At 42.5% G+C, this 27,313-nt stretch overlaps 1 protein-coding gene across 2 annotated transcripts in view; it reads left to right on the top strand.

Annotated features, from left to right (window-relative positions):
* Positions 1-20,986, top strand: part of myo16 (myosin XVI) — a 77,771-nt gene extending 56,785 nt beyond the window's left edge. For both annotated transcript variants that reach the window (XM_028393506.1, XM_028393505.1), the window contains exons 27-35: positions 730-935; positions 5,178-5,280; positions 6,016-6,112; positions 6,200-6,473; positions 8,290-8,672; positions 8,795-10,027; positions 12,239-12,391; positions 13,122-13,207; positions 18,111-20,986. In XM_028393506.1, the coding sequence (XP_028249307.1) occupies positions 730-935; positions 5,178-5,280; positions 6,016-6,112; positions 6,200-6,473; positions 8,290-8,672; positions 8,795-10,027; positions 12,239-12,391; positions 13,122-13,207; positions 18,111-18,278 (2,703 nt within the window). In that variant the 3' untranslated portion in view covers positions 18,279-20,986. The remainder of the gene's footprint in view (positions 1-729; positions 936-5,177; positions 5,281-6,015; positions 6,113-6,199; positions 6,474-8,289; positions 8,673-8,794; positions 10,028-12,238; positions 12,392-13,121; positions 13,208-18,110) is intronic.
* The last annotated feature ends 6,327 nt before the right edge of the window (positions 20,987-27,313 follow it).

Here is a 27,313-nt window from a genome sequence, read left to right as displayed (position 1 = left end):
ATAGTTTGACAAGAGCCGTTCAGCATCTGCTGCTGACGCAAGGCTGAATTGTGGTTCAGAGAAGCAGCACCTTTGGTTTGAATGAAGCCAGTGTTTGGCACAATCAGAGTTGTGGACTTGTGGTCGACAAGTCCCTCGGGGAATGGAAGGAAAGGAGAGAGTGGGCTGAAGAATGATGCTGTACCAAGCCAAACATGAAGCCCTCTTCATGAATGAATGAATGAACAATGAACAACAGCCACTGTGTGCTGCATACATGTTTGGAGGAAAGATGGCAATGTGAATGCAATGTAGTGGCGTTCAAAGATGAGGAGTGAGGTATTGAGCATTGTACCTAATGGTATGCAGTGTATAGATTGACGTCAGTGTGAGGCAAAAAACACAGATGTCAGTGTTAATGCTCATTTGTCTGTGCGACCTTGAATGCAGCATCTTGATAAAAAAGCTTGTTCGTATTCACTCTGCCTTAGAAAGAGAACAGCACTCATTTAAAGTGTTCTCCAGAGGCAAAATTTCACACCCAAAAATCAGACCACTGTCACAAACAGAATGTGATCTCACTCGAGTCACAAATCAAGTTACATCAAAAGAGGCTGCAGTCACTAAATACAGCCGCAGGGTTCTCCAGACTTGAACACTAATAAATGTAAAGTAGTACAATTGTTTCTCATTCTGTTGTAAAATTACAAGTGTCTTTGATTGTATCTCCTCCTTTTTTTATTCTTTCAGAACACACTGTCAGAGGTCATCAGTAAACTGCAGGCTTGTACTCCTCACTTTGTGGAGTGTGTGCGCCCTAACTCCAGTAGTCAGCCAGACAGTTTTGACAGCTTCCATGTGTCTACCCAGCTGCAATACATTGGCGTGCTTGAGATGGTGCGCATGATTCGTTATGGATACCCTGTGCGCCTGTCCTTCCCTGGCTTTCTCAGCAGGTCAGTGCCACTGTATAATTTTGTAATACACTTTTTTTATCACCCTTCTCTGTCTTTATTTAAGGGGTCTTAAAGATGATTGATTGCTCTGGTTCTTCTTTGTCTGTCTCTCTGATCTTGTTGTTCAGAGGTAGTACGCTCTTAGCAGGTCATTGTGATCTTTTGTGTGACACGTCCAGCAGGTCAAAGTAAGCTGAGAGTTTGACAGCATTCGCTGCTTCTGCAAATGTCTGTACTGTACACAATCACATGCTTGGAACACAGACCAGCAATAAAATGTCACTGCAACCCCTTTCATTGTTAGAAGTGCAGACCTAGACTGTCTTCTCTGAATGGGATTGGAAACTGTTACTGCGGATGTATGCCACAATCACATTTCCCATGTCAGTTGTGTGTAATGTCACTATGTTCTTCACTTGTATTTTTGACACTGTTACTCCCCATCACCTGCTTATTCTGCAAAAAGGTAAATCCCTTTTGCTGATGATTCTATGATTCTATGTCGCTAGGCCTGTTTCAGTGTGTTTGCTTTCACTTTGTAATAAGAATGAGGTGACCATTTTCCCTTATTTTTCACGTTTCCCATCTCTCACATGTTAGCCTATTTGTTGTTCTTTCCCAGTTCTTCAGATTCTAGGAATTCTGAGGATTTATGTTTAAGTCATGCCCTCTCTCTCTCTCTCTCTCTCTCTCTCTCTCTCTCTCTCTCACTCCTCTGTCTTCAGTCTTATTCTCAGTCTCTCTCTCTTTTTTTGAGGATAAAAGGATTAACACAACATTCCTGCCAGATAATAAGAGACGACAAAGCTGGTCACATGATACCCCCAAAAGTTTCCACTATTCTGCTGTAAACATCACATCACCACACACACACACACATGACTTGGCCCCTAAAAAATATTTTTCATCTCTCAATTAAAAGAAGAAATGGTGCATCAAAGTCCTATGTATTACTGTCACTACATAAAAAGCCATCAGACATTTAGCCCACCGATCACAAATATATGTGCCAAACTTCCTGTTCTGGGTATTTAATTTGATTTATATCATACTGTTTTCCCTCTATAAGCTAATTTATAATATATAATCCCTCCATAAACGTCCACAATATCCTTTGTGTTTCTGACAAACCTATACCGCCAACACTCTGATTGTTCAAGCTGCAGTTGAAACATCCCTATTGTTGGCTCTGTTTGTGTGTGTGTGTGAAAGAGCGCGTGCGTGTAAGCATGTGCACGTACAGTATGTGAGTCTGTGAGATTTTAGGCAAGCATGTGTTCTTTTATAATCTCTGTGTTAGCAGTAGGTGTGACCAGCAGATAACTTGCCAACTGGTTGCCAGAAACTAACCGTTGCTCAGAATAATCCAGCATGTGGGGGCTCTGCAGGGTGTGACACTCTTTCGACAAAAATTTGTGTCAACAGCATGTCTGTCTTCCGTGATGTGGTGCGACGTATGAGGAGTAATTGATATGGTTTTGGCTTTGGGCAGAAGAAGATGACACTACATGCACGTGCAGCACTTGAGCGATTATGCTGAAGGTTTGAGGTTAATGACCTTTGTGGGGTTTTCTGTTTGGGGATTTTTAAGACTCATATTGATTCTTGTGCTATTTTGTCTATGTATTTGTGTATTATTGTGTTCATACAAATTGACCTTTTGTGTGTGCTTTTGTCTTGTGTGTGTGTGTCTGTGTCCCTGTTCTGGTGTTTATACATTAAAGCCATGCTTAATTTAGGTGGCTGCCACTCACAAAGACACCAGTCAGCTCAGCCCAAGTGCCATTCATCTCTCCCTCTCTCCCCTCTATGGGGTTTAACACAGGCGGCACCAATGAATGAACACAGCTTTGGCCATGCAAGGAGCTGCAGCAGAGCGGGGGTGGACTACACTGCTGTCTTCACAGAGCTCTTTCTCACTTGATTTCTCATTCTTCCCTCACATGCTCTGCAGCACCATTTGTGTATTTTTTTTCTCTCCCATCCTCCTCCTCCTCCTGCATTCTTCCTAATTCTGATATTTTCTATTTTCTGCCTTTTCTTTCATTGTTACCTTTCTGTATTTCTCTGCCTATTTCTTTCATGTGTACACACTAATTCCTGTTTTGTTTGTCACTCATTCAAAACAGGCCCTGCTGGCCCCTGACTAATCAAATTGACAGGCCAATAAATCTGCAATTTATCTTGATGTTGTTTACTTATATTTTCAAGAGCATAAACAGTGCAGTGTGTGTGTGTACACTGAAGCCATGTTGGCCATTTTTACTCAGTCACAGTGGCTCCCCAAAGCAAATTACATTAGTGTCCTGGAAACCACAGAGATATACGAGGAAATCTATTTTACTGTTTCTTTTATTTATCTTTTATGATACTTTATTTTGTGCCAATGTGTGTCAAAAACAATGTGCCATGTTTTTTTAAATCTGAGCTCTCCATGTGGTGTTATTGTCCTTAGTTCCTAATTGTATTTACAGAGTAGGTCACAACTATAGTTGATAGATATGTAGCTCATACTACTTATATTTTCTGAGAGGGTCCTTACTACCACTCATGGATGGATAACCACACTTTTTTCTATTTACCCACAAAAATATATCCACTGTTCGGTCTGTCCACTGTAAGTAAATATCTGTGACTAAACAACAGCAGGCTCTTAGGGTGCAGCAAATGAGAGTTAGTCTGAGGAGCTGCTTCAGATAGGAAGTGAGGGTTTAAATTACAGATGCATTGCCATTAACCCCCTCTCCGATGCTCATACACAGCGGTCAGTGATGGCCTTTTGGTCACAGTGAACTGTGTTGGCGCTGTATAGCCCACCATTTAAACCCTTATCAAAGGGGTTATTTCACTTCTTTGACTCCGCATGAAAGCCCCCTTGGGTCTTGTAAAAGCAGCAGAGACCATCGATGGTTTTCATATCCTCATAGGAGAGGTCATGCGTTTACAGAGTTCCTTTGTGTTTTATGGGCCTAGGGGGATAGTGTGTGCTGTCTGCAAGACTGGCATTACCATTCAGAGACAGGGTTAGAGAGAGTTCAGACAGACCCCACTTCTGCAAATCAAACATCTCCCACATTCACGTGCACTCACTTCCTCACTATTGACAACACAAGTGGTTTATGTTTCCAGCCATCTGCTGGTTATATTTCCCTCATCAGTGGTGTGACATCATCAGATGGCCTTGTTTCTCTGGGACAACATAGATGGACCACTGACTTTCAAAAAGCAGGAACATGTATACATTTTGATAACATCCACGTTCAAAAACCAAAAGCTGAAATTTTATGCAAAACAAGCTCTACTTGTAATACAGTGTTTCAAAGCTAACGATGGGAGATGCTTAAAAATGACCTACATATTTTGCTCCCTTACCAACGAGGTCAGCTACAAGGTAACACAAGATTCATCAGTTTCCACACAGTTACACCTAACTAAGGCTCCTGGGTTCATGGGCACACAGGATTAAACTCTCTAATCCATACAAAATAACAAGTAAATGGAAATTTTGTAATTAATTGTGACAATTATCCAATTTTTATTCCACCAGAAGTCTCTTTGCATTATACAGCATGACATTAGGACTACATTTTGTAATTAAATTCAGTAGCAATTGATCATTTCTGTATGTTTTAATAGTTTTCAAAAAACTCTAGGGTATGTTGTCATTTTTCTTTATAATTTACCAACATGCCGCAGTAGGAACATTACATCATAGTAATGATGGTTTGGGGGAGGGACCGTGTACCTTTCATCTGAACTTAAATTAATAATATCATCGTATAGTTCTGAGTACTATACAAATAATATTATATACTTCTTCTAATACTAATGTTCTGTATAATTACATGTTAATGAGCAGGAAGGGCCCCTAAAAAAAAAAAAAAAAATTGACAATGTTTTCTTCCACAGTTCTTTCACTTCTTTCAGCCTCAAACTGCTTATGTATATTCTAAATTTAGTACTGTATATATAAACTTTGAATCTTAGGTGTATAAGCAGTTGCATCGTGTTTACTCTGTACTGCTGTCGCTCAGTTCAGCTGACGAACCTTAGCAATGGTTGCCCAGGACAACACCAATGGTGACAGATGCCGTTTGGCTGGTCTGCCATATGACCCGAATGACCTTTGAACCCATTGTTTCCCAAAAAGCGGGTGCCACTACGTCTCGTCTAAATTAAGTATATCTTGGTCATCTTACAGCTCTAATGTTTTTTTTTTGTTTTTTGTTATTTTGCCCCCAGATATAAAGATCTTGCAGTCCCCATTTTGGGAGGCAAAAAGAAGTTATCACCAGAGGAGAGATGTCGCTCAGTCTTGCAGCAGTCCAAACTCCAAGGATGGCAGGTGCGCTTGTCTGCATGTGCTACGTCTTTTTCTGTCTCCATCAGTAACAAAAGATATGTCAAATGACTTAATCCCTGACCCTCTGTTTGAATGATCCCATGGAATCTTGACAACTCGTTCCAGCTGTCCCACCTCATCATAATTCTCCTCACATAGACACACACACAGCAGCATGAACCCATTCACCACCCTCTTTGGCCTGTCTGCGAGACTGCTATTGTGTCTGAGTGTGTGACCGCGCAGGTCACACACGCATACACACTTCTCCACAATAGCCTCTAGACACTATTCTTTTAGTCATGTTTTGCACACACACACACACACACACACACACACACACACACACACACACACACACACACACACACACACACACACACACACACACACACACACACACACTACTCCTACAAGTAGCTTCTGTCAGACTGAATAGTGCTGTCTGTGGAAGTATGTAGCTCTTACGTTCTATGCACCATGTGTGTTTGCGTGACCTCTGCCACCTCCCAGATGCCCTCTAAATCCAGGAAGTGAATACATTGCCAACATGCAAACCCACGCCCTGTCCGCACTCCACACCTACTTATTATCATAAATCATTGCCACATCCCTCTCCATCACTCAGCCTTCAAGCCACACTCGTCTGAGAGCAGCCTCACAGGGTCTGCTGGTGATGATGATGCCAGTGTACTGAATATGTCTGATCAGACTGCTTGTTTTGATGTGTTTATATAGATGGGCAGCAGTAAAGTTTTTCTGAGATACTGGCAGGCAGACCAGCTCAATGACCGCTGCTACCAGTTTCATAAAAAGATCATCACGTGTCAGAAAGGTAATATTGAAGACTTACTTTTTTAGGGTAATCGCTGTCATCCATAGACGCATCTGATGTCTTCTTCTGCTACTTCCCATGTCACAGTGGTCCGTGGTTGGCTGGCTAGACAGCGGGTGCAACGCAAACTTTCATTACAGCACAAGGAGGAGTGCAGTGTGCAGCGTTTCCTTCAGGGGGCAGAAGACATGGGTCTGCGAACTTACGACCAGCTGGTTATCCAAAATGCGTCTGACATCTCAAGAGAGAGCGATCGTATGCGCTGCCATGGCAATAACCTGCTCAGCACCCTCGCCAACGGTCCGCCTCTTGGTGAGAGGCCTGAGCCGGTGGGCAAAGAGGAAGATCAGCCAGCCAGAAGGTACATCAGCAAATCCATAACTTGTACAACATAAACAGATTTGAAAATAAACATGCATGACCAGAAGTATGCAAAAATATTTAATGGTTAAATCTTCTCAGATATGATGAAAAAAATATGCCTTTTTTCAGCAGCTACATTCATCACATTAAATGTGATGACTTCATGGTGACTATAGCATTGTCTAGCCTGGAGGAAAAACAAACAATCTTCAGTAACTGTCATTCACAGGATTTATGACTGCATGAAAGAATCATTTGCCTTTATAAACGTGTGTGTGTGTGTGTGTGTGTGTGTGTGTGTGTGTGTGTGTGTGTGTGTGTGTGTGTGTGTGTGTGTGTGTGTGTGTGTGTGTGTGTGTGTGTGTGTGTGTGTGTGTGTGTGTGTGTGTGTGTGTGTGTGTGTGTGTGTGTGTGTGTGTGTGTGTGTGTGTGTGTGTGTGTGTGTGTGTGCGCATTCAGGCATGTGTGCTTTCCCATATGCTTGTGGCATGTGTGTTTTGTGATTAATGATGTCATTGTATACCTTCGCGCTGCAGACTTTTAATTGTAAGTTTCATGATGGATAGTCAGATAATGAGCTGCATTATCAGATTCTATTCCGCTATGGAACACTATCCTTATCTCTACCTCACCTTAGTGTGATATAGTATATTACACTCAGGAAAAATTGAATAAATCCAGAGGGCTTGGTTAGAAAGTGTAATAAAGGTAATAAGATGTTCTGTAGAGGTGGTGCTAAATTAATGATATTCATACTTGTAAATGATGGGCCTGCATCTGTGTAATATCTATGAATGAGTAATTTCAGCACCAATAGATCCCTAAATGTGTCCATGATCAATACTTTTATGCTTTCAATGGCATGCTGGCATAGTCGGGCCATTTATTATTTATATATAATCTCTTTTTTTTCTCTGCAGTACTGTGTTGTTCATGTTGATTATAGCTGTTATTACATAATAAGGACTTTCATTTCAGACAAAATACTGCTGCCTTCACTTGTATGTTTGAGGTATTATTGGCAGAAATCCTGAGGTTCTGCTTGAAAGTGTAATCGTTCAAAAAAAATGTTAATGGAAAAGATTGTTGCATGCAAAAATTCTTCCTTCATTTTAATGACCAAAAGCTGCAGTTGAACCAAGAAAGTGTGGAAAAATTAGCATGCACAACACAGACTGTGACATCGACTTAAGAAACATTTACACATGATTTCTCTATCCTCTGTGTGTCCTTGTGCATGTAACATCTGCTGTTGGGATAGGAGATGGCAGCACAGGGGGGCTTCTAACAAGAGAAGAACTGTCAGTTGGTGGACTGGGAGAAGAGTCATGCTTGCCTTATTGTAGAGGGGATTAAAAAGCACTTACACAGGCACATTCACCCAAACTTGCCTAATTTCTCTGCAGGTTCTTAAAATGCCTTCTGTGATCACCTCCACTCCCCTTGGCCTTCCCCCCAGTCTGCCTGTAGCTGGGTAACAGATGGCCTTTCCAGATTAGCTAAGGAAATATGAAACTGGATGTTATTTAAAAAACACACACACACACACACACACACACAAGGAGATTATACTTAAAGCTTAAAGAGGGCAATTGGAGGAAAAAGACCAGAGGTAATCTCTGGTCTTTTTCCTCCCATTGCCCTCTTTAAGCTGTATTTGTGGCATGACAGTTGATGCCTGCATGTAATGAATTTTAATTATGTAATTTAATCTGGATTAGAAATAATTGGATGGAAATTAAGCTTGTGCCTTAGTCATATAGCCTACAACAGATTTTAACCATAAATTCCATTTTCCTTGTGTTCATTTTAAGGGTGGCAGAGAAAAACGGCAAAGTGCTCGAGGGCCCGGTCAACGGCGGAAATCGAGTGATTCGCCACTTTCGTTCCAGCTCAGTACCCATTCCACTCGCCATGGAGAACATGGTACTCTCTTGTGGCAGTCCACCCATCAAACCTGCTCTGCAGCAGGTTGTCCATACCAACGAGGACGGAGCAGGCGGGGGAGGTCTCTCCTCTCCCCGCAAGCAACCTCCTCCCAAACCAAAGAGGGACCCCAACACCCGACTGAGTGCATCGTATGAAGCAGTTAGTGCAGGGCTGACGATGGCTGCCAAAGAAAGTTCCACCCCAGAGGGGTATGGTTCACCAGCTGGAAGCCCCCCTAAATCGCAACTGTCCCCCACAGACCCTGCAGGTAAATCACCTCCACTGGTCATTAGAAAAAAAACAACAGATGGTGCTTTTTGATGCCTCATTGAGGTTGCATATTGATTTGACTTTTTCTGCTCTTAATTGCCTATTTTGTAATTTCCTCAGCCTTGTCAAAGCCCCGGCCCCACAGTGATGACTACACAACTATGAGAAAGGTGCCACCCCCTAAACCCAAGCGCAGCCCCAACACTAAGCTGACAGGCTCATATGAGGAGATTAATGCTGTAGCGCCACAATTCCACCAGCTGCGCCCTGCTGATGTAAAGTTGGCCTTGCTTTCTCGTGGTGGAGGATTTGGAGGCTTAATGCAGAGAGCAGCCTCTATAGATGTGCCACAAGGAGTTGCATTGAGTCTATACAAAGGCCAAGATGATGAGGATGTGTACATAGAGATGCTGGGGTCCCAGCCACGGGCCCGGAGCCTCCAGGAGCCCCCTGATAGCCCAGAACTGACTGACTCTGAAGCTGTCTACGAGGAGATGAAGTATCTCCCCAATGAAGATGGTGGAACGGCTGCTGCTGTGGTCACGAAGGCAGCCAAATTGGAAGCCCTAGGCTTGACGCTGGTGGGACTTGGGTCGTCTCCTCCTCAAAACTGTGAGACCAAACGAACAACAGTAGGGCTGTCTGGTGCCATGGACATTGCACAAAACACATCTAGCAGTGGAGCTAACAAAACTGGCAAAGAGGGAAGTTGTGACATTCCTGCCCCTTTCCCCAACTTACTTCCCCACCGCCCTCCTCTCCTGGTTTTTCCCCCCTCCCCTGTCACCTGTTCCCCTGCTTCAGATGAGTCACCCCTTACCCCTCTAGAAGTAAAGAAGCTGCCAGTGTTTGAGACCAATCTAAACTATGCCACTGGCCCTGACAGCCCCCTATCCCCACAGTATGCCCGACAGAGGGCTGACTCTTCTCCTAGCCTCACTGTCCTCATGCCAGAAAAGAAGTCAACACCTCCACTCACTCCTCCACCTCCACCTCCTCCCCCAAGTGCCCCACCACCTCCCTACAGACCTCCTTCACACTTCCCCTTCCCACCTGAGGCCAACTTCTTGGCGCTGACGCGTGCAGCATCTGTCACTGGGAGCTCAGATTCCACCAAAACATCCTCACAGAGGGCAGGTGTGGAACCGCTGGGGAAGCCACCTCCCTACTCTCCTGTGAAGATGTCTCGTCCTGAGCCTCGGAGAGCCCACTCTTGCTCCTCCTCTCCCCTGTTGTTTAACCCAGCCAATGGAAGACCCCTGACCAGCCCATTGGATGAGCTCAACACTCTGTTCAGCTCTGGACGGAGCCTGCTGAGGAAGTCAACATCTGGCCGGAAGATGAGAGATGGAGGTCTGTCAGTAATGCTCATACACATATTCACACACTCACTCCTGTTTTTACACTCGGAGCAGAGAAAAGATGACAACAAATGCAAACTACCAAGTAACTGCTTCACTGTTTTTTTCTGAATTGCTTTAACATTATTGGAATAATTGTCTACAGGCTGTAGAGGCAATCTTGGCCAGACCAAGCATGTTGGATTGGATTTTTTTTAATGTCTTTTTGTAAACAGTGTCACAGCTGTGTGTATGTATGTGTGCACTTATGTGTTCTATCTGCTGTGATAAGTTTATGATCAGATTCTAGTCACTAATGATTTATTGGTACTGAGTGATTACCTTCTGTGCAACAGGAGCAATGTAGGGCTGTAGTTCAGTAATAACCCCCTGTTTTGTTTGTGTGTGTGAGACAAGAGATGCAGCAGTATCCAATTCTACATTTAGAAAACGCTTCACATTAATTCAGGTGTTGTAGCCAGCCACCCTCTTTGGCCTACTTGAGGCAGTCCATTTGTTACAGTCTCATGTGCTGTGCCCTTTGGCTGCTGCAGCTGCCTTCTAACATGTTAGCTAATGAGCTAGCCCATGTAGCCCACTTAGCATCAGGCTGCACTGTAAGTGTGTTTTGGCTGTTTTATCGCATGCTCTAGGTTAGCGCACTTCCATGCGCAGCACATACAGGCCGTGACAGTGATGCAAACATTGACCTTTACAGAAGGAGGACAAACATATTTGTCTCACAAAGCCAGTAAAGTGGGTGGCTCCTGGGGTCAAAGGTGTCAAACTCGGATTACTTTGCAGTGCTCTTATGAAAGCAAATTTTCCACTGATAGAGAAAACCTGTGTTATCCTACTGTGTTTTCATCTGAGTCTCTGTTTCCTCGAAGTGTATTAGTTGTGGCTGGTTTAATAATAGATGAGCAGTAGAACGATGAGGATAGGTATCAAATATTTAACAGCTCACTCATGTTCTGCTGAAGGGAGTGTGACTCCCCTGCAGCAGTGAACAGGACATCCTGGACAATTATCGAGGAGACAAAAAGAAATCAATACGATTAGCTGTTCTTGTTGATAGTCAGCCTGCTTGCTCGAGGCTTACTGCGGATGTTCTTGATTTGTAAAAGAAACTGTGGTCATACTTCTAAAATTGTCACAAGTTCAAGGGGCAGGAGGCCGAACTCCTTATAAGAGACGGTATGGGAGTGCTTACGCATTTACCTCACGTAATGTCTTGCACTTGACTCTTCAGCACCTGGGCCAACACAGGAAAAGCGCTTGCGTCATGGAAATATTGTGTGTGACAGGGGAACTAGGCACTAGGGGTATTTTGAGGGGGCAAAGCAAGGCGGTCCTCTTAGATCTGAGTGCAGAGGGATGCCTATGGGCTTAACAGGACGAATTACTTCCGTTCTCTCTCGACTGTTAAATGACTGAATGTGATACCTAACCCTGTGGGAGTGGCCAGGGGTTACAGTTGCTATCCCAGACATCTCTGTGAAGAACAGCTGACTCTCCACCCCCCCCCCCCCCCACCCCCCCTTCCTTATCTACAGGGAATGAGAAAACCACAGGAATGCCGGGAAAGGGGGCAGGTGGTCTTGGCAGGCCTCAGGAAATCACTGTCATAAGACTTCTTATACTTAATCAACAACATACAAAATTCCCCAAATTCTCTTTTATTACAGACATTAAAGTACAAATCCAAATACGGTCTGTTGTCACGCATCTTTCATAGGTGTGAAACCCTGACAGACACTCTCTCTACCTGGCTTTTTGTACCTCACAAACACACACCTATCCCCTAGGACCTACATACCGTATAGTGGAGTTTGCTATGTTTATATTTAGGCATCTTGTGACCATGGGGGGGAACAGGAGGCACACATTCTCCGTGTGGAACAGCAGCTGATGAATTCCCATTCACGCTGCCACACACATATGTACCCACAGGCACTTACTCATGCAGTCTGTGGAAGCATGTGAGCCCAGAGGAGCAGCAGCAGCACAGGGGCACCATAAGGCCATGTAGAGTCACCTTTCTGCCAGACAATGTTAAATTAATACTAAGAAAGAAGTGATGTGTGTGGAACATTGATGAGAAGTTACAATAAACTAATACACTTCCCAAATTCTATGATGTACTTTAGAAATCAAATACATGATATTTCATTTTTTTGGACTTAAACTCATGTGTGTTGTCCTCTGGTTGTGTTTCTACCAGGATTCAATTCAAATATCAATCTGCCAGGGAGGGAAGAATGTGGCTCTGCTCCCACCTCACCATCTCTGCAGCTTCAAGACAAGAATGCCAACAACCACTCTCCACACTCCCAAAGCCCCGCCCCTGTGGAGAATGGCAACCAAATTTCCAATGGTAACAGAGTTTTTGACAATTCATTGTCAGAGTTTTTATTAATAGTTTTTTAAGACTGGTGGCTTGCCATATGGTCCAAGGAAGTCGTGGCTGAAGTGAAGCTGAGCTGCAGACTCTTCTCTTTTTATCAATGTCACACAATATCTCGAAATGCCTGAGTGCAGTCATCGCAGGCAAAAAAGAAGGAAGCATATTATAAATCAGGGGGCCTAATACTGTATTTTCTATGTGCACTTAATGTGAGTGAGGAGAACATTTCTTATGTGTTGCATAACACATTTCTAATTGGGAAAAAAATGTACAAACTATTGAAATGAACTGGAATCAGTATGGACAGTTTTCTAAGTGCCTGCTATAATAGACACAATAATATGCACGTCATAGATATTTTAACCCTACTGCAAACCAGTTTTTCCTCACCGCTCAAGTGTAAGAAGCTTTTATATAAGACATATAACAAAATCAAATGGTTTTCATGAAATATCAGTCTGAATGAGAACATTCAAGAGCCATGAAAGTTAAAGATCCATTGTTTATTTCTATAGAAAGCATGCATTTCAAACCTGGCAAGTTTTCCAACAGCATGACAAAAGGCTATTTAAAACCCCCTCCATCTGCTTGTGTTTGAAGTGAGGTGTCCTTCAGCCTGTGTGTGTGTATGTCTGTGTGTGTGTGGACTTCCAGTCAGGCTGTTGTGATTTGTAATAGGCTTCTCATATTGTCTGCTCAGGGTCACTGGAGGATGAGAGTCACAGCAAATCTAACTCTTCCAGCAGCACCTCTCTGCACAGACACATGGACAGCCATCATACTCAGGTAAACACATGCTGTCTGGTACTTCAATACATGCATAAATATGAATTTTGTGTGAGATAATATGCATAAATTACCAGTGTGTGTTCAATACATGGCACAGACTGTATCAGGTGCTGTTGGCTTTTACTTTCTGTCACATGATGTGACACACCTGCTCTGTTTCGATCGCAGTTTATTTAAAATGTGAGACCACACATGATTACACACACACACACACAGTCTACAACACATCTATATAAGGTTTGTGCTGTTTAGGTTTCTTGATATTTTGAATGGGGCAGGAAAGTGGCCTCCTTAGAACAGCATGTATTACTCATGACATGCGAGCTTTTTCTGGCTCTGCAAACAGGTGTATGGTTACAGGATTGAATTTATTGTCCTACACACAAGCTCATGCACATGCATACATGCACACAGCTGCATTATATTGAATAGATAAAACTCTGGAAGCCATTCTTGGCCCTTTGAAAGCCAAGGCGTACCTCCAGCTGATAAACATATGCGTTAGAACACTTAATAATTTAAAGATCTAACAGTAAAGGGGCTTACCAGCAAGGTCACACTCCAGTGAAAGACCCAGTATAAACAATGTTTACAAGGAGAGTCCCAGGTGAGGTGTCCCTTACAGCCCTTTTCTTAGATTTTGGATAAATTCAGATATGATTGTGTCACGTCAGTCAGTCACTATTAGACATGCACAACTGTCAGAGATAGTAAAGAAGCAAGATGCTTCACTCCTTAGCAACACCTTTGGAAAACCAATGTTTTGTTCAGCTTCACAAGCATTCTTAATGACCTAACCAACTTATACTTAACAGTTGAATTTATCAGTAAATAATTTTGTTATTTTAGTGTTTTCTCAACTACTTTGATTTTTTGCTGCAGCCCTTACAATCTTGCCCTGTGATTAATAGACAGTTATTATTTATGTTTTCAACTGTCACACTTTGATTGTATCGTATCTCAAAAGCATCACATTTAATTGTGGATATTTCTCGATATTCACTTAAATGTAATTTTAATGATGTGTTTCTTTTGTTTTTGCTGTTGTCTGTGCACATACACAAAACTACTTTTGCATTTGTTATTGAAGTTGAGAAGGAGAAAACTGATGCCAGTTGATGGTCCACCAGCTTCCGTTCAGGATGTTCAGGAGTGTTTTCCTGTTTCTGTCGTCTGATAACGGAACAAATATGAAATTTGATCACAGCTCATAAAACTATGCTGACCAATCATTACGAAGCTGCTGAGCTGCAGATAAAATCATTACTTTCTCATCACAATGTTGTCAGACAAAGGTCTGAGTGCAACATGGATGTTATAGTGCCCGAATTTTGCATTACATGTACATGTGCACACACACTTCTAATCTAATTCTGTAAGCTGCACAGTGAACACAAACTCTAAGTGATTTTCTAAGTTTTTTATAAAAGTGTTTTTTAATCGTTCATGTGTAACTACGTCCCTTATTCTAGGATGCAGATGTTCCATCACAGGGAAACTAATTAAGATTCATCACAGTCTGCATTAGTGACTGCAGACTGAGTGACACTGTCCGTGGTGCATAAGCCACAAGATTGAGCTGAGGACACAGTGTTCCACTTTCAGAGGAGCTCAGGACACAGCACTTATAAGACGACTCAGCTGGAGATGTGAAGGCACGCTGTGTACCCTCTTCACAATCTGCAAGGTTGATGACATGTTGTAAAATTCTGATGTGCCAGTGCGACTCATTTCAGGCCCCCATCCTAAAGTGTTTTTAAAAAAGAAAGTCAGAAGCACATTCCAGCTGCTAATATTACTGTTGGGCTCTTGTCCTGTGCCCACATGACGCCTTTTCTCCCTTTGATTCTTACAAGCTTGGCTCTTACTCTCACTACCTCCTTTATTTTCCAGAGGGGGCATCTCAACTTTTCTCCATTCGGTGCTGGGGCCGCCCTCTAAAACAGCGAGGGTGGGGGCAGGGTGGGGGGGCTCACTGGAAGCCTCGTCCACATGTAGGGATGTGGTGAGTGTATGTCGTGCTACACTGCTCTCCACCCTTAATAGCAGTGTTTTTCATAGACCCAGTGTGCAATAAGGAGTTAAGACATTCATTTATATAAAAAAAATCAGAAGTCTAAATTTAAAACCACCTTAAAAAACTTACCAATTGAAGAAGGCGTCTTATATTCACTATCTGTGGCAGTTTTCATACAAATACTCCAATATTTCAAAAACCTGTGTCATTGGAGAATAGTTCTTGAAAACCACTGCTTCTGCAGTCATCTCAGGTTTACTTCTCACTGTTTACTGTGCTTGTTGACCCAAAAAGTCTGATCATAGTATCAGCAACATTGTTGCTTCCTTTCTTTTCTTTTAAATCCATCATTTCTGGAAGGAAACTGCAGCTCTTGGGTTTGGGCTTGACTTTCCTGCATCCATACATATGTGGATAAAAGGTTCAGCATATGAACACACGTGCAAATAATTTGCATACCAGCATTGATACACACAGAGATTTTACTGCTATATTTGAACATGAGCTGCAGTTTTTGTTGTTGCTTATTCATCTGCTGAAACTTTATGTTGCTGAATCCATCCTTTTTAACCCTTTCTAGCATCATTGTTGTCACCGCTGTTACATCTGATAACCTCAGCAGTCATTCCAGCATCTGTGTATATATATTCTCAATCATGACAAGAGAGACTACTACCTTAACTCTCTGGGAACAATTACTTTGAGTTTGTTTAGGAAACAGGAACAATCCTGGTACACAAAATGCCTTTTAATTAGCTGCATTCCAGACTATGTTTGTGTAGGATTCAAAGATCTAATGAGATAAATAAAAAAGAAAGGATAAGGGGAGAATGATGGGGGTCGTGTAGGAATGGTTTGTTCTTGTTCTCTGTAGGGAGCAGACAACAGAAGTTATGACTAATTGTATACTGCTATTGATGGAATGGTACAAAGATAGATAAATTTGTTTGTCCCCTCAGAGGGTGACTAGGAGGAGTGATGACACTGAGAGGAGAAAAATAGCTCACACGTGGCACAGACCAAAGTGTGTAAAAAAAAAACACCCACAAAGTCCAACTGACCCATCCAGAACCGTTTTGAGGGAAGCACTCATCATCGGAAAGCACCTCACATTTATTAATGTGTGTGTGCACACACTGGAACATGTGTTGTTTTATGGGGGTCTTTGAGTGACAGTTTGGAATGACCACTAGTCATTGTACATTATCATACAATTACCATAACATTACCAATCCATTAACATGGTGGTGTGGATATTGGAACCGTCCTCGTATATGAGGGTGTGGTAAGAGGTTTTCCTATTTAGAAAATATTACAAATAGGAATAAATAGATTTATACAGTTAAGATCTTCACACAATAGATGTGAAAGTGTGAGTTTTTGTTGTAAATTCTAAATCCACAAATGTCATGCTGACATTTTTGAAGTGGGGCATTAAAATACTTTATATTTGTAGGGTTCAAAGCCAAAAACTATGAATCCCTCAAAATTATTGAATCTGATTCTCATTGCTTTGAGTGTGCGTGCATACACGCGTGTGTGTGTGTGTGTGTGTGCCACGCACTGTAGAAGGAACACTGTGTCCTTCTACAGTGTTCCTTCTTGTCTACTGTTCCAGTAGCTGGTGTTCTTGGCTGGCGCCAGTGCAGAGAATAGCCTGGCAGGGAGGTGTAAATTATGGATTAGGGTGTTCAGTATTGTGCTTGTGGAGACTGTATCTATCTGTATGTGCATGTACATATAGATCCTCTGTTCATATGTGTCAGAGTACTGTATGCAGCGGGTGCAATGTGCTTTTATTGTGTGTGTGTCGGCGTCTGTGTGGAGTGCATCTCTAAAGTTACTATATGCTTGGCAAATGCACTGTTTCTTAATGTTTATTTTTAAAGGCAATAATGTTTAACCTGGCCAAATAGAGAGATAGTAACCGTGCAAGTATGGAAAGGCTCCTCCAAGACTGCACTTCAGGTGGATATGACAGTAATATATCAACACACCTGTGGTTTCTTCAGTGCTACAGACATGCCAGGAGAGTCTGAAAGCACTGAAGCTGTGTAACACATATGGGATTTGTTGGGATTTGTAGGAAACATACACAGTGGAATGATGCCACTCACCACTTGAAGCTCATATCTGAGCACCAAGGAGTCATAACAGCCAATCAGCTTCCCCTATTACAACCCCCAGTTTCCAATCTGGTCTGGATCATCAGGGCTCGGTGCTATTTTTGAGGAAGATTGGAATTCCTATCTGATTGATTTACTTGGGTATTGACTCACAGATGACTGATGATGCCTACACAGAGTGTTGTGTGAATGTGTGTGTACATTTGTGTGATTTACCAGAGTGTTTGTGAGAAAATAGGAGAGCCCCTTTGAGGCTCCTGGCTGCACAAGGGTCCCTACTGTAATTTAAAGGGTTTAATATGCTGGCTCCGGAGACAGGGTATGGAAATGAGATGCTGTTAGGACTGTCAGTCAGAGGAAGGGATTCCCCCACCGATGTTTCCTGCTGTATCAACACTCATGATATGGCTGAGTGCCAAGCTCAGGTTCATTTGTGTTATTAGAGTGATTCATGAGAAAAAAATGACCCAGTTAAAGAAGAGAAACTTCTGCCTCTTCTGCCTCATGAAGATGTCCTGTTTTTCTTGCTCTGTAGGTGGAAACGTGATCGGAACATTCTATTTTTATGACCCTTATGCAATGAATGATAAGGTTTAATTTCTTTATATAAAACCACTGTTCATCATCCCCACTCCTCACCAATCATAGCTCATTCATCGGCTTCCTGCCATCAATGTAGGCGAATGATTTAAATGTAGTCACGCTCTATTTATTCCTCAGCTAACTCAAGCTTCCTCTTCCTCCCTCCATGCCTCAGGGGTTCCATCCCCGTCTGTCCAACGGGGATGAGAGCGCCGCCTTGAGGGAGCTCCTGCGATGGCGGCGTGCGCAGTGTGAGGGGCGGAGCGACTGGAAGCACCGCCCTCCTCAGTCCCCACCTCTGCCCCCCACGCTGCTCTGGACCAACAGGAAGGCCTCTCCTTGACAGAGGTTGTGTGATACAATCACATGTATCCACCTGCTCTTAATGTTTTCAAGGAGGGCCAATAACCTCACTGCCCATGGACTATGCTGAAGCTCTAAGCACTAAAGCATGAGCCTAGTCCCTGGGCTGAAGGCCTTGCCTTGGCCCTTTGTACTTGACTGTGGAGGATGTCCCAACCTGTATGATCTCAGAATCTCAGCGCTACGTGGAGGCTAATTTATGATATTTAAAAAATGTGTGACTTTTTATTTTCAGTTCTTCTGAAAATGTATGATGTCCATAAATGGGAGGCTGAATTTGAGCAGCAGTGTCTTCGTGGTGGTCAGACAGTTATTCTGTTTGTATCCTGACCCATCATGATGCACTGCTGCACACCACGGACCTCCGCCCAAAACATTGGTGCTGACTTTACTTGACGCGCTGTCCTGTTCTTCTGTGTGTGCACCCCCCCAAACCCCTCCACCCTTTCTCCCTGAGTCTCGGACCTCTGAAGTTTACAACCAACGCCTTCGGAAACCTCCAGGTTTTGAGCATCAGTGCACATACAGGCTTAGACATGGGAGCTTTTTCAGGTACACAGCTCTTACTTCTTAGCCTCTCGTGTTTGGGCTCTAAGTGCTACTGCAGCCCTGGCACTGAGTGACCAGGGGTCAGGGTAACCTCAGTATTATCCCATGGTGCACTTCTGTCTCTCTCTCTCTCTCTCCCCCACTTGCTACCACCAGCCTTTGAGGAAAGAAAACCCTCTGGCCAAATCCCAGACTACTGCACTTACCTTTACAATGAGATCCGACAAGTGAGCCTGCTTTGGTTTAAAAGGTGTGAAGCTAACAAAGCTTTAGCTGCCAGGTATGTGGTTCATGTTGTGAACATGAAACTCTGTGCCAAAGTGATACAATGTGTGAAAGATAAACTAACCACTATAGTTAAATGTATACAGTAGTCTTCTTATACCTGTGTGTACAGACTGACATAAAAGACCAAATTCCTTACGGTTCAGTGTTGATACTGTGGATCAAAAAATCAAAAATACATGTTTAAAATAGGAAAGAAAACACTTATAAAGTAGCAACTCATCGTGTGTCATGGACACTTGTGTTTGGTGTCGTTCAGGCGACCTCACACAGATCGTTGTACAGATTCCTCCATCGTTGGCGTGTCCTTACAGTCCAACCCTCTCCTCTTCTGCCCCTGCCCTATTGGATCAAACCGGCTTTACGGGTGTTTCCATGGTAACCATAATGTAAATAGTGACTGGTGTTGTACGTTCTAGCTTTTTACTATAGCACAGAAGATGAGAACAGAGGTTGCGTTGACAGATGAGGAAGAATTGGGAAAATACTGTCTATGATGGTGAAACTGAGATTCAAGAATGTCTTGGGTAAGATGCAATGACTGAGGTCAAGAGAAGAGGTTTATTATATAATGTGAATATCTTTTTTTTGCAGAATGACTGTCTATGGCTATGAAATTCTTTATACTGTATTTAATATTATTTGTTTATTCCCCTCTCGACCCTGGTGTTCTGTCCCTCCGATACAAGGCAGATTTAAAGTCCGAAGTGAATATGGATGTTTTCTTTTTTTTTTATTGCACAATGTTTATGTGGTGTTGTTCTGTAATGCGCTGGGTGTGTTGCGACAAGCTCTTTGATCTTTGAAGATCGGTTTGAATTGTTAAGAGCTGCAAAGTATCAATAGCTGTAATTGATTTCTCATTCCCACTGATCACCCACAATGTGTCCGATTGATTCAGCCTTACAAATTATCAGCACCATCACCGGATCGATCCCGGCTGCCATCTGCGCGTGAAGGTGCACAAATATCCAAGAGGAGGAGTTAGAGGAGAATCCTGTGTTTTCGACTGACTGACTGGCTGAATGTATAAATGCAAATTTTTATTCCACTATCTGTGCACATCACTGCATCCCTTTGTATCTTATTACCGGAACATGCGCCTGTAACTAAAGAGTGTTTTTACTTGTAATGTGATTATTGTCTTCAGAAGTTATGTATGCAGCAGCTCTCTCTCTCTCTCTTTTTTTTAAAGCAACTTAATAAGGTATTGATTTGCTCCATGATTCACACACCATTTGCTGTGACTGGGGCTGCATCAAAGAACTATGTCAAACATGTCCACACAAAGATCCAACAGTCTCATATGTGATCGAAATAATGAAGCTAGTCAACATTGCCAGAGAAATAGAATTTCTAGCCTCGTATTCATCCTTCATTATGATCTGGTTAGTTGTGCAGTTTTTTGTGAATAGCCATGTTTACAGAAATCATTAATGAAGACACTTCTTATTGTTATTTAAAGCATATCAGTGCTTTTTACCTTGCATGACCACATGTTGGGCCCTGCCCTCTGTAACATGCTCGTGCTGAACAGATAAAGGCTGTCTAATGTGAAGAACTGCTTCCCGCTGCACTGTGAATCACTACACTGTACCGCTACGTGTCATCTCAGCACTCATCATCTACAGTTAACGGGACTGGCCAACAAACACGTCGCACACCTTAATGAATTAGCTGAGACTGTCGTCAGCGTACCACACTCTGGCAGTCACATTACTGCCAGTCATCTTTGTTAGTCAGGAATCTATCAGTCCTCTGCACTGAGATAAGCTCTCTGGTGCTACAGCCAGTTCCCCAGTCCATGTAAAATTGTTCGGAGAGACACAATGTCTCAGCACTTATAAAGGGGTATCTCACTGCCTTTCATAGTGTTGTTGTTTTGTTTTGTTTTTTTAATTGTAATCTTTCATTTTGTACATGACATACAGTATATTTTAATCTGCATACATGTGTTTGTGGATGAAAAAAGGATTGTGATATTTCATAATTATTATGTTCCCAATGTTTTATAAGTACTGTACCTGTACAGCAATAAAGCACAATTGTGTCAAAGCCAGTCTTTCTGTGTGATTGAAAGGAAGTGAAGAGCATGTCAGTGTAAGTATTAAAGCATATATAATCCATAGACTGTGTGTACAGACTATGTCACCCATACTCATTCTAGATTGCCGTTTTGACAGATCTTGACTGGATAACTATAGAGGTGGATGAGTAAAGGACTGGCAGACTGCAAACATTAGACCTGTCACTCAGCCACCACTATACTTATCCATAACTTTAATACATGTAAAGCAAAAAGAACTGCAGCTTTCGGTTCTTACACGTTAACCCTGAAGATTCTACTGAAGTATAACCCTAAGTAGGTCTGTCGCTACATGGCGTTCATCATGATATCAAACCGCATTATTTATTGTGATGCCTCCTAACAAAAAAATGTTGTCATGTCCAACGCTGTGGCAGATGATATGACATCAGGAAACACCTGCTGTACTTTAAGTTCATCATCTTATCACAAATATTGTTAAAGGTTCTTATCATTATCTCCATTCAGTTTGCATTGGGTTCAGTGCTGTTGCTAGTATAACTGACTGATGATTGGAGCTCTGTGTTACCTGTGTATCGGCTTGTATATGACTGATGTTGTGGCATATGGCCAGTTTTAAGTATGAGTGTGTGCACATATTTGTTTGATCACTGATGATTGTTGCTCACTCTCCACTTGAAGCCATTGTATAGTGGCTAATGTTTGGCTTTGTGTCACTTGTTGTGCATAGTCTATAATTGAGATATAAGGGAGATACAAGCTTCAAGTTTTGAATTTAGTATTAGTACAGTACAGTTATGAGTCACTGCTGGCTTAGTGTATTTGCATGTGTGTGCTTCTTTATTTGCATGAAGCACCTAATCCTCCAAGGAAAAATATTTAGTCAAAAGACTGTGGGAAGTGACATTTCCCAGGACACGAGGCTGCGCTCCCAGGTATTTAACCTGCAGTAGTTTCTGTTTACAGTCAGGTTAAGACAAGTCAGTTATCTATGTCTGCCTTTCTGCATAACTAATGCACTGTAGTAATGTGGAGGAATGTTTCCAAGAATTAGTAGTCACTGGAAGGCTTCACCTCAGAGTGTGGGAGCCTGTGTTTGAAGTGTATGTGTCACAGTAAACAACTTCTACCAAAGGGGAGTGAGTCATGTTCAGCCAGGTGTGCAGCCTACAGTGTGACTGTTATCCAAAACTTGCAGCAAGCCGTCTTGTTTATTGCTACAGATGATGGGATCACAGAACTACAAAATCAGCACAGCATGTAAGCCGCAGGATGACTTAGTGTCAGCTTATTTCTTTTTTAAGCTGGACATCAGTGAACTAGCAGTGACAAAGGCAGCCTTTCCTCACCTGGAAAACATAACATGAGTTTGAGGTTTGAGTCCTGGAAAACGGGCTGCATCTCATGAGGGCAGGGACCCATCATGGTGGTAACTGGAAATGGTGACCACAGAATGGAACAGTTTTCCCTGAAAAATGTGTTTAATGTTATGAATGTGTGTGCTCATGATCTTTATCTTTCCCCTGTTTTTTTAATGTCTAACCTTACCCCTGTAGCTTTTCATGCCCAACTGAAACTGAATATTAAATTAATCAGACACGTGAGTGCAGGTCCACTCCCAGCCCCAGCATACCTCCTACTGCAGAATTTCTGTATCAGTCCCATGACTGGACAACATCAGGCAATACGATGAAGGATACAGACTTTAAATTTAAACACAACAAGTAGTGTGTTCTCCGTCAACAGCGGGCTTCAATTTAAATATGCTCAATGATCATCTGTTTGGAACACAAAAAAAAAGGGAAAAAGGCCCACAGCCAGTGATGGACTGATGCTAAATTGTGCTTATTACACTGATATGTGTGCTCATTTTCTTTGTAAAACATTGAAATTAATAGAGTAGAATTTAGATTTCCCAGCTTTTTAGAAGCAGAATTGTCTCAAGGTGCTGCACAGAAACCCAGAGCCTGAACCCCCTTAAGGGAACAGTGGCAAGATAAAAACATGCTGATAGCCAGCCTGGGTGAAGGAAGAGAAGAAGAGGTCAGAGAGGATGAAAGAGAGAGAGAGAGAGGAACAAACAGGCAGCAAACATCACACATTACAGATAACAAACACGACAGGTTGTTGATGTTGTTAAGCAAGCTGGAATTATTGTGTTTATAGCGGATGTATATATCACGAGTTAATTATAAAACAAGGATAAACAGCAGAGAGTGGTGCACAAAGAACCCATGCTTTACTTCGCCACAGTGCACTGTAACGCACAGAATTGCACAACCCTCTGTATGATATATATAACATCTAATGTTAGTGTAAACACAGGCCTGGTATAAGCATCCCCTCTGAATGTGAACCATCAGTGTAGTAGCAGGGTGCTTTTCTAATTCATCCCCACCAGTGGAAGTGGCAGCAGGGTCATTCTGTCATTTATTCAGGGTTGTCAAGGTCCACCATTACACAGTAGGAGGAGGAGGAGGGGGTAAATGGCCGATAGGTAATTTGGACCAAACTGCCCCCTGATGCTACACAAGTCGTCCCTGAATCAAACACACGGCTCCTTCCCCTCTGACTCCCATTCAGGCCACTAGATGCAGTCACCTTTGGCATACATCCTGTGTTTGTCCTGGATCCCTCTGTTCTCCATCAGTCCCTCAGGGAGCACTTTGTACCTGGTGTGTACTATTAATAGTATGTGTGTGTGTTTTAGGTTAAGCAGCATCATAACGCAGCAGGCCTGTCTCATTTTGGATCAAATTACACCGTTTTTATTAACAGATTGGAGAGTTATTGGCTATGTCAGACTGTTCAGGACTAGAATATCAACCATGTGATGTAGAAAATAGTCTTAAGACAATGTAAATCCACAGCTGCCCTTTTCTGAACATTATTATATATGATTGCTGTAAATGATCATCAAAATCATTTGAAGAAGAAGAAATCCTGAGCATCCAGAGATGCTTTTTCAACTATCTCCTTAAATTAAGTTTTCATTTCATTTTACTCCATTTTGAGTCCGTGTTGGAGGCTCTGACTGTGTCACAGTCCACCAAAACTCCGGATTCAGGCCAAGAGGTGGAGCACGAGGTGAGAAATGCTGAAGCAAGAGGCTTGTATGTTTTTAAATAATTAGTAATGGATCATCATTTTTACTCCTAATATAATTAAAATGATGTGTATGGTTTACATCTGCTGCAAACTTGGCCATTTTAACACCACAGATTGGTTCACTCAGAGCCAGCCAGTGGCTGAAATTCATCACTTCCATCATGTTTTCCACTTGCAGTTGGGGTTAGGCAATAAAAGATGGCTGGCTGTCACTCTGTATAAAAATAATGCATTACATTATGTCACTCTAACAGAATAAAATCTGTTAGTTTGAAATGTGTGCTGCCTGTCTCACACACACACACACAAAGAACGGAAAACTTTACATACAAAATATATATATATGTGTGTGTGTGTGTGTGTGTGTCAGCAGAAAGTTTCCATTCCCATTCACAGGTACAAATAATTGCTTAAGAACAGTTATTTGCATAAAAAGTTTGCATCACCCTGCATGAAACCAGATTGTTATTGTTCCTGGGAAGCACTGAATGGTTGCTTAACATTGTGTGGGAGGGGGAGGGACTGCTGGGAAGGAGATGGCATGTGGCAAGCGCAGAAAAAAAGGAGGAGGCGAAGTATTGATCACACACGCTTGTTGTGGTGTAGGAGCCACCACCGGAGACAAACTGACATACAGTCCTGTTTATTTATGTGTCTATATGTTTGTGTTTGGGAAGAAAGGGGAGCGGATGAAACCTCCATCTGAGATGTTTCAAAGGCCATGAAACACAGGAGTAAACACAATTCCCACCTCTATTGATTAGTTGAGCTCTGGTTGGAGGGTTGGTAGGTTTATGTTGACTTACAAACAGCCGACGGCAAGCCTTCACCAGCTTCATGCTCAGCCATAATTTAGGGTTATTTTTATGATATGGATGAAAAATGGTAGCTCTTTTCCACACATTTAAAGGCCCTGTAATATCCATTTTTCAACCCCACTTAACCCCCCCTCGCTCATGATCTCCTCCTCACCTCCACTTGCCCTCCCTGCTCTTCCTCCCCTTCGTGTGCCCGTTAAGATGATGCTGCTTTGACCCCGCTGTTGTTCCCTTTCTCACCTCCTCGCCCATTGCTCGCAGTGGCCCAGACTTCTATGTACTGCTCTTGTCGAGATTGAGTGTGAAAAGAGAGTGAGAAAATCAATAACATCATCTCAACACTGCCTCAATTTTCAATTAACAACTTTGAGGTCTGTCTCTCCAGACACATCCATCACATCAGGTCCAGACTCTGAAACGTCGGATCAGATGTAAACTCACTCACACACATCACTCACAAAATGCACTTAAAGGGCTGATTGATAAAGTTAACTAAAGAGTTATATAGCTCTCATTACATGTATGTGATATTTATCACATCATCAGTCCTTGTATGTGAATCCAAGTATGATTATAATATCTTTAATATTGTCGGACTGCAGATTTGTGGAAGGCATTTTTTAAATCTTCCACTCCAGCCCCACAAGCAGTGGAAGTTTTGGCCCCTATGGTGAGGTATGTATTGTGAAAAATAGTTCAGCAAACACGCGCACTCCCAACATACCCACCGTGGAAATCCCCCCCCCCCCCCCCCAATCTGAACTTGATAAACATCCAGTTAACCCAAATGTAGAAAACACACAATGATCCGCGTGTGCTTTTAAAAAAGGAAAACAAAGTGATAAATCAGTGACAGCACATCAGTAACACAAGATGAATCTTATCTGCTCCACCCTCCCCGAGTCCGGATGGCAGCTGCTGAAATCTTCCTCCTTCCCTGTTTCCTTTCAGCCAGCAGTCAGCAGAGAATAAGGGTGTCTTTGATGAAGCTAATTACCATGGCAGTTAACAAAGCTGCATACTGCTGACAATGTCAGACAGAACAGGAGCACGCTTTTTCACTCGTATAGGCACGAGGACATTCACCTATACACGCACACACACACACACACACACTGAGGGTACTGAAATTTTCTTCTATACAATTTTCAAAGAGTAAAGCAGCAGGTATACTTGATTCCAATTTGAAGAGGTATTACAAAATAACAGGAAGGTAGGATTCCTGGGAACTCTCTGAAATTATGTCAATAACCTCTGTGTCGTTTCCATAGCAACTGGAGGCCCTGTCAGTGCAGCGTAACCATTGTGCTGCAATGCTGCTTCTCTCCCTTGTGTCGTTCCTCCAAGGACCTTTCTGCGCGTTGTGTGTCATATTTACATTAACAACCCACGCTCCTATAAGCAAACATATGCCACTCTGTGCTGCAGCCTGTGTGCATGTATGGATTGGCAACAGGGAAAAATACACATACCACTGCACCTCATTCTCAGAAAGAAAAGTACCCATCGCTTCCAGTGTATGTTGCGTTGTATGCATGACATTTGTCCTAGTGTGTTTCTGCAGAAATATCTTAGCAATATGCAAACAGTACAAGCTTGGTCAAGAGAGACAACGTAAGATATTTGTCTGCTGCGTCCCACAGGCCTGTAGCCTTTGTGTGGTGACCAGGCTTTCTCCCTTCATTTGTCTCTGCTGTCAGCAATAAAATGAAAGATTAGAGAAAACCCTGCACCATTTATACTCTTAACATCTGAGGGAGACACAATGACAAATGCAGAGAGGGAAACGCCCTGCCATCTCCTTTTCATCTGATACATGTTTGTTTGTCTTTACAGATCCGAGTTCCTCTCGTGCCTCCCCCCCTCCCCCCAAATGTTAATGACAATCAGCACCACATAGAGCGACAGCACTTTTTTGGTTTTTTAAATCAAGCATTAGTTAACTATCTAATCAACCATTTGCCAACTAATTAAATCTCATAATTGCCCTACTTACAGGGTATAAGTAATTTAATTAGCGTGGCTGGCTCCTCTTTATGGGTGAAAGAAGAGCTGCTGAATGGTGCGACAATGAGCTGTCTGTCCCATCCTAATTTACCTTAGAGTCACCTACAGGCCGTCTGCACCCGTCGTCTGTCTGGAAAATGAAGCTTTATGACCAGAAAAGCACACAAAGACACACATTTACATACACACGAATATTGAGAT

This window comes from Parambassis ranga, chromosome 21 (genome assembly GCF_900634625.1).
Source record: "Parambassis ranga chromosome 21, fParRan2.1, whole genome shotgun sequence".
In the NCBI taxonomy this organism is placed as follows: Eukaryota; Metazoa; Chordata; class Actinopteri; family Ambassidae; genus Parambassis; species Parambassis ranga.
Note: the sequence above shows the minus strand (reverse complement) of the source record. Positions and strands in the feature narration are given on the sequence as shown.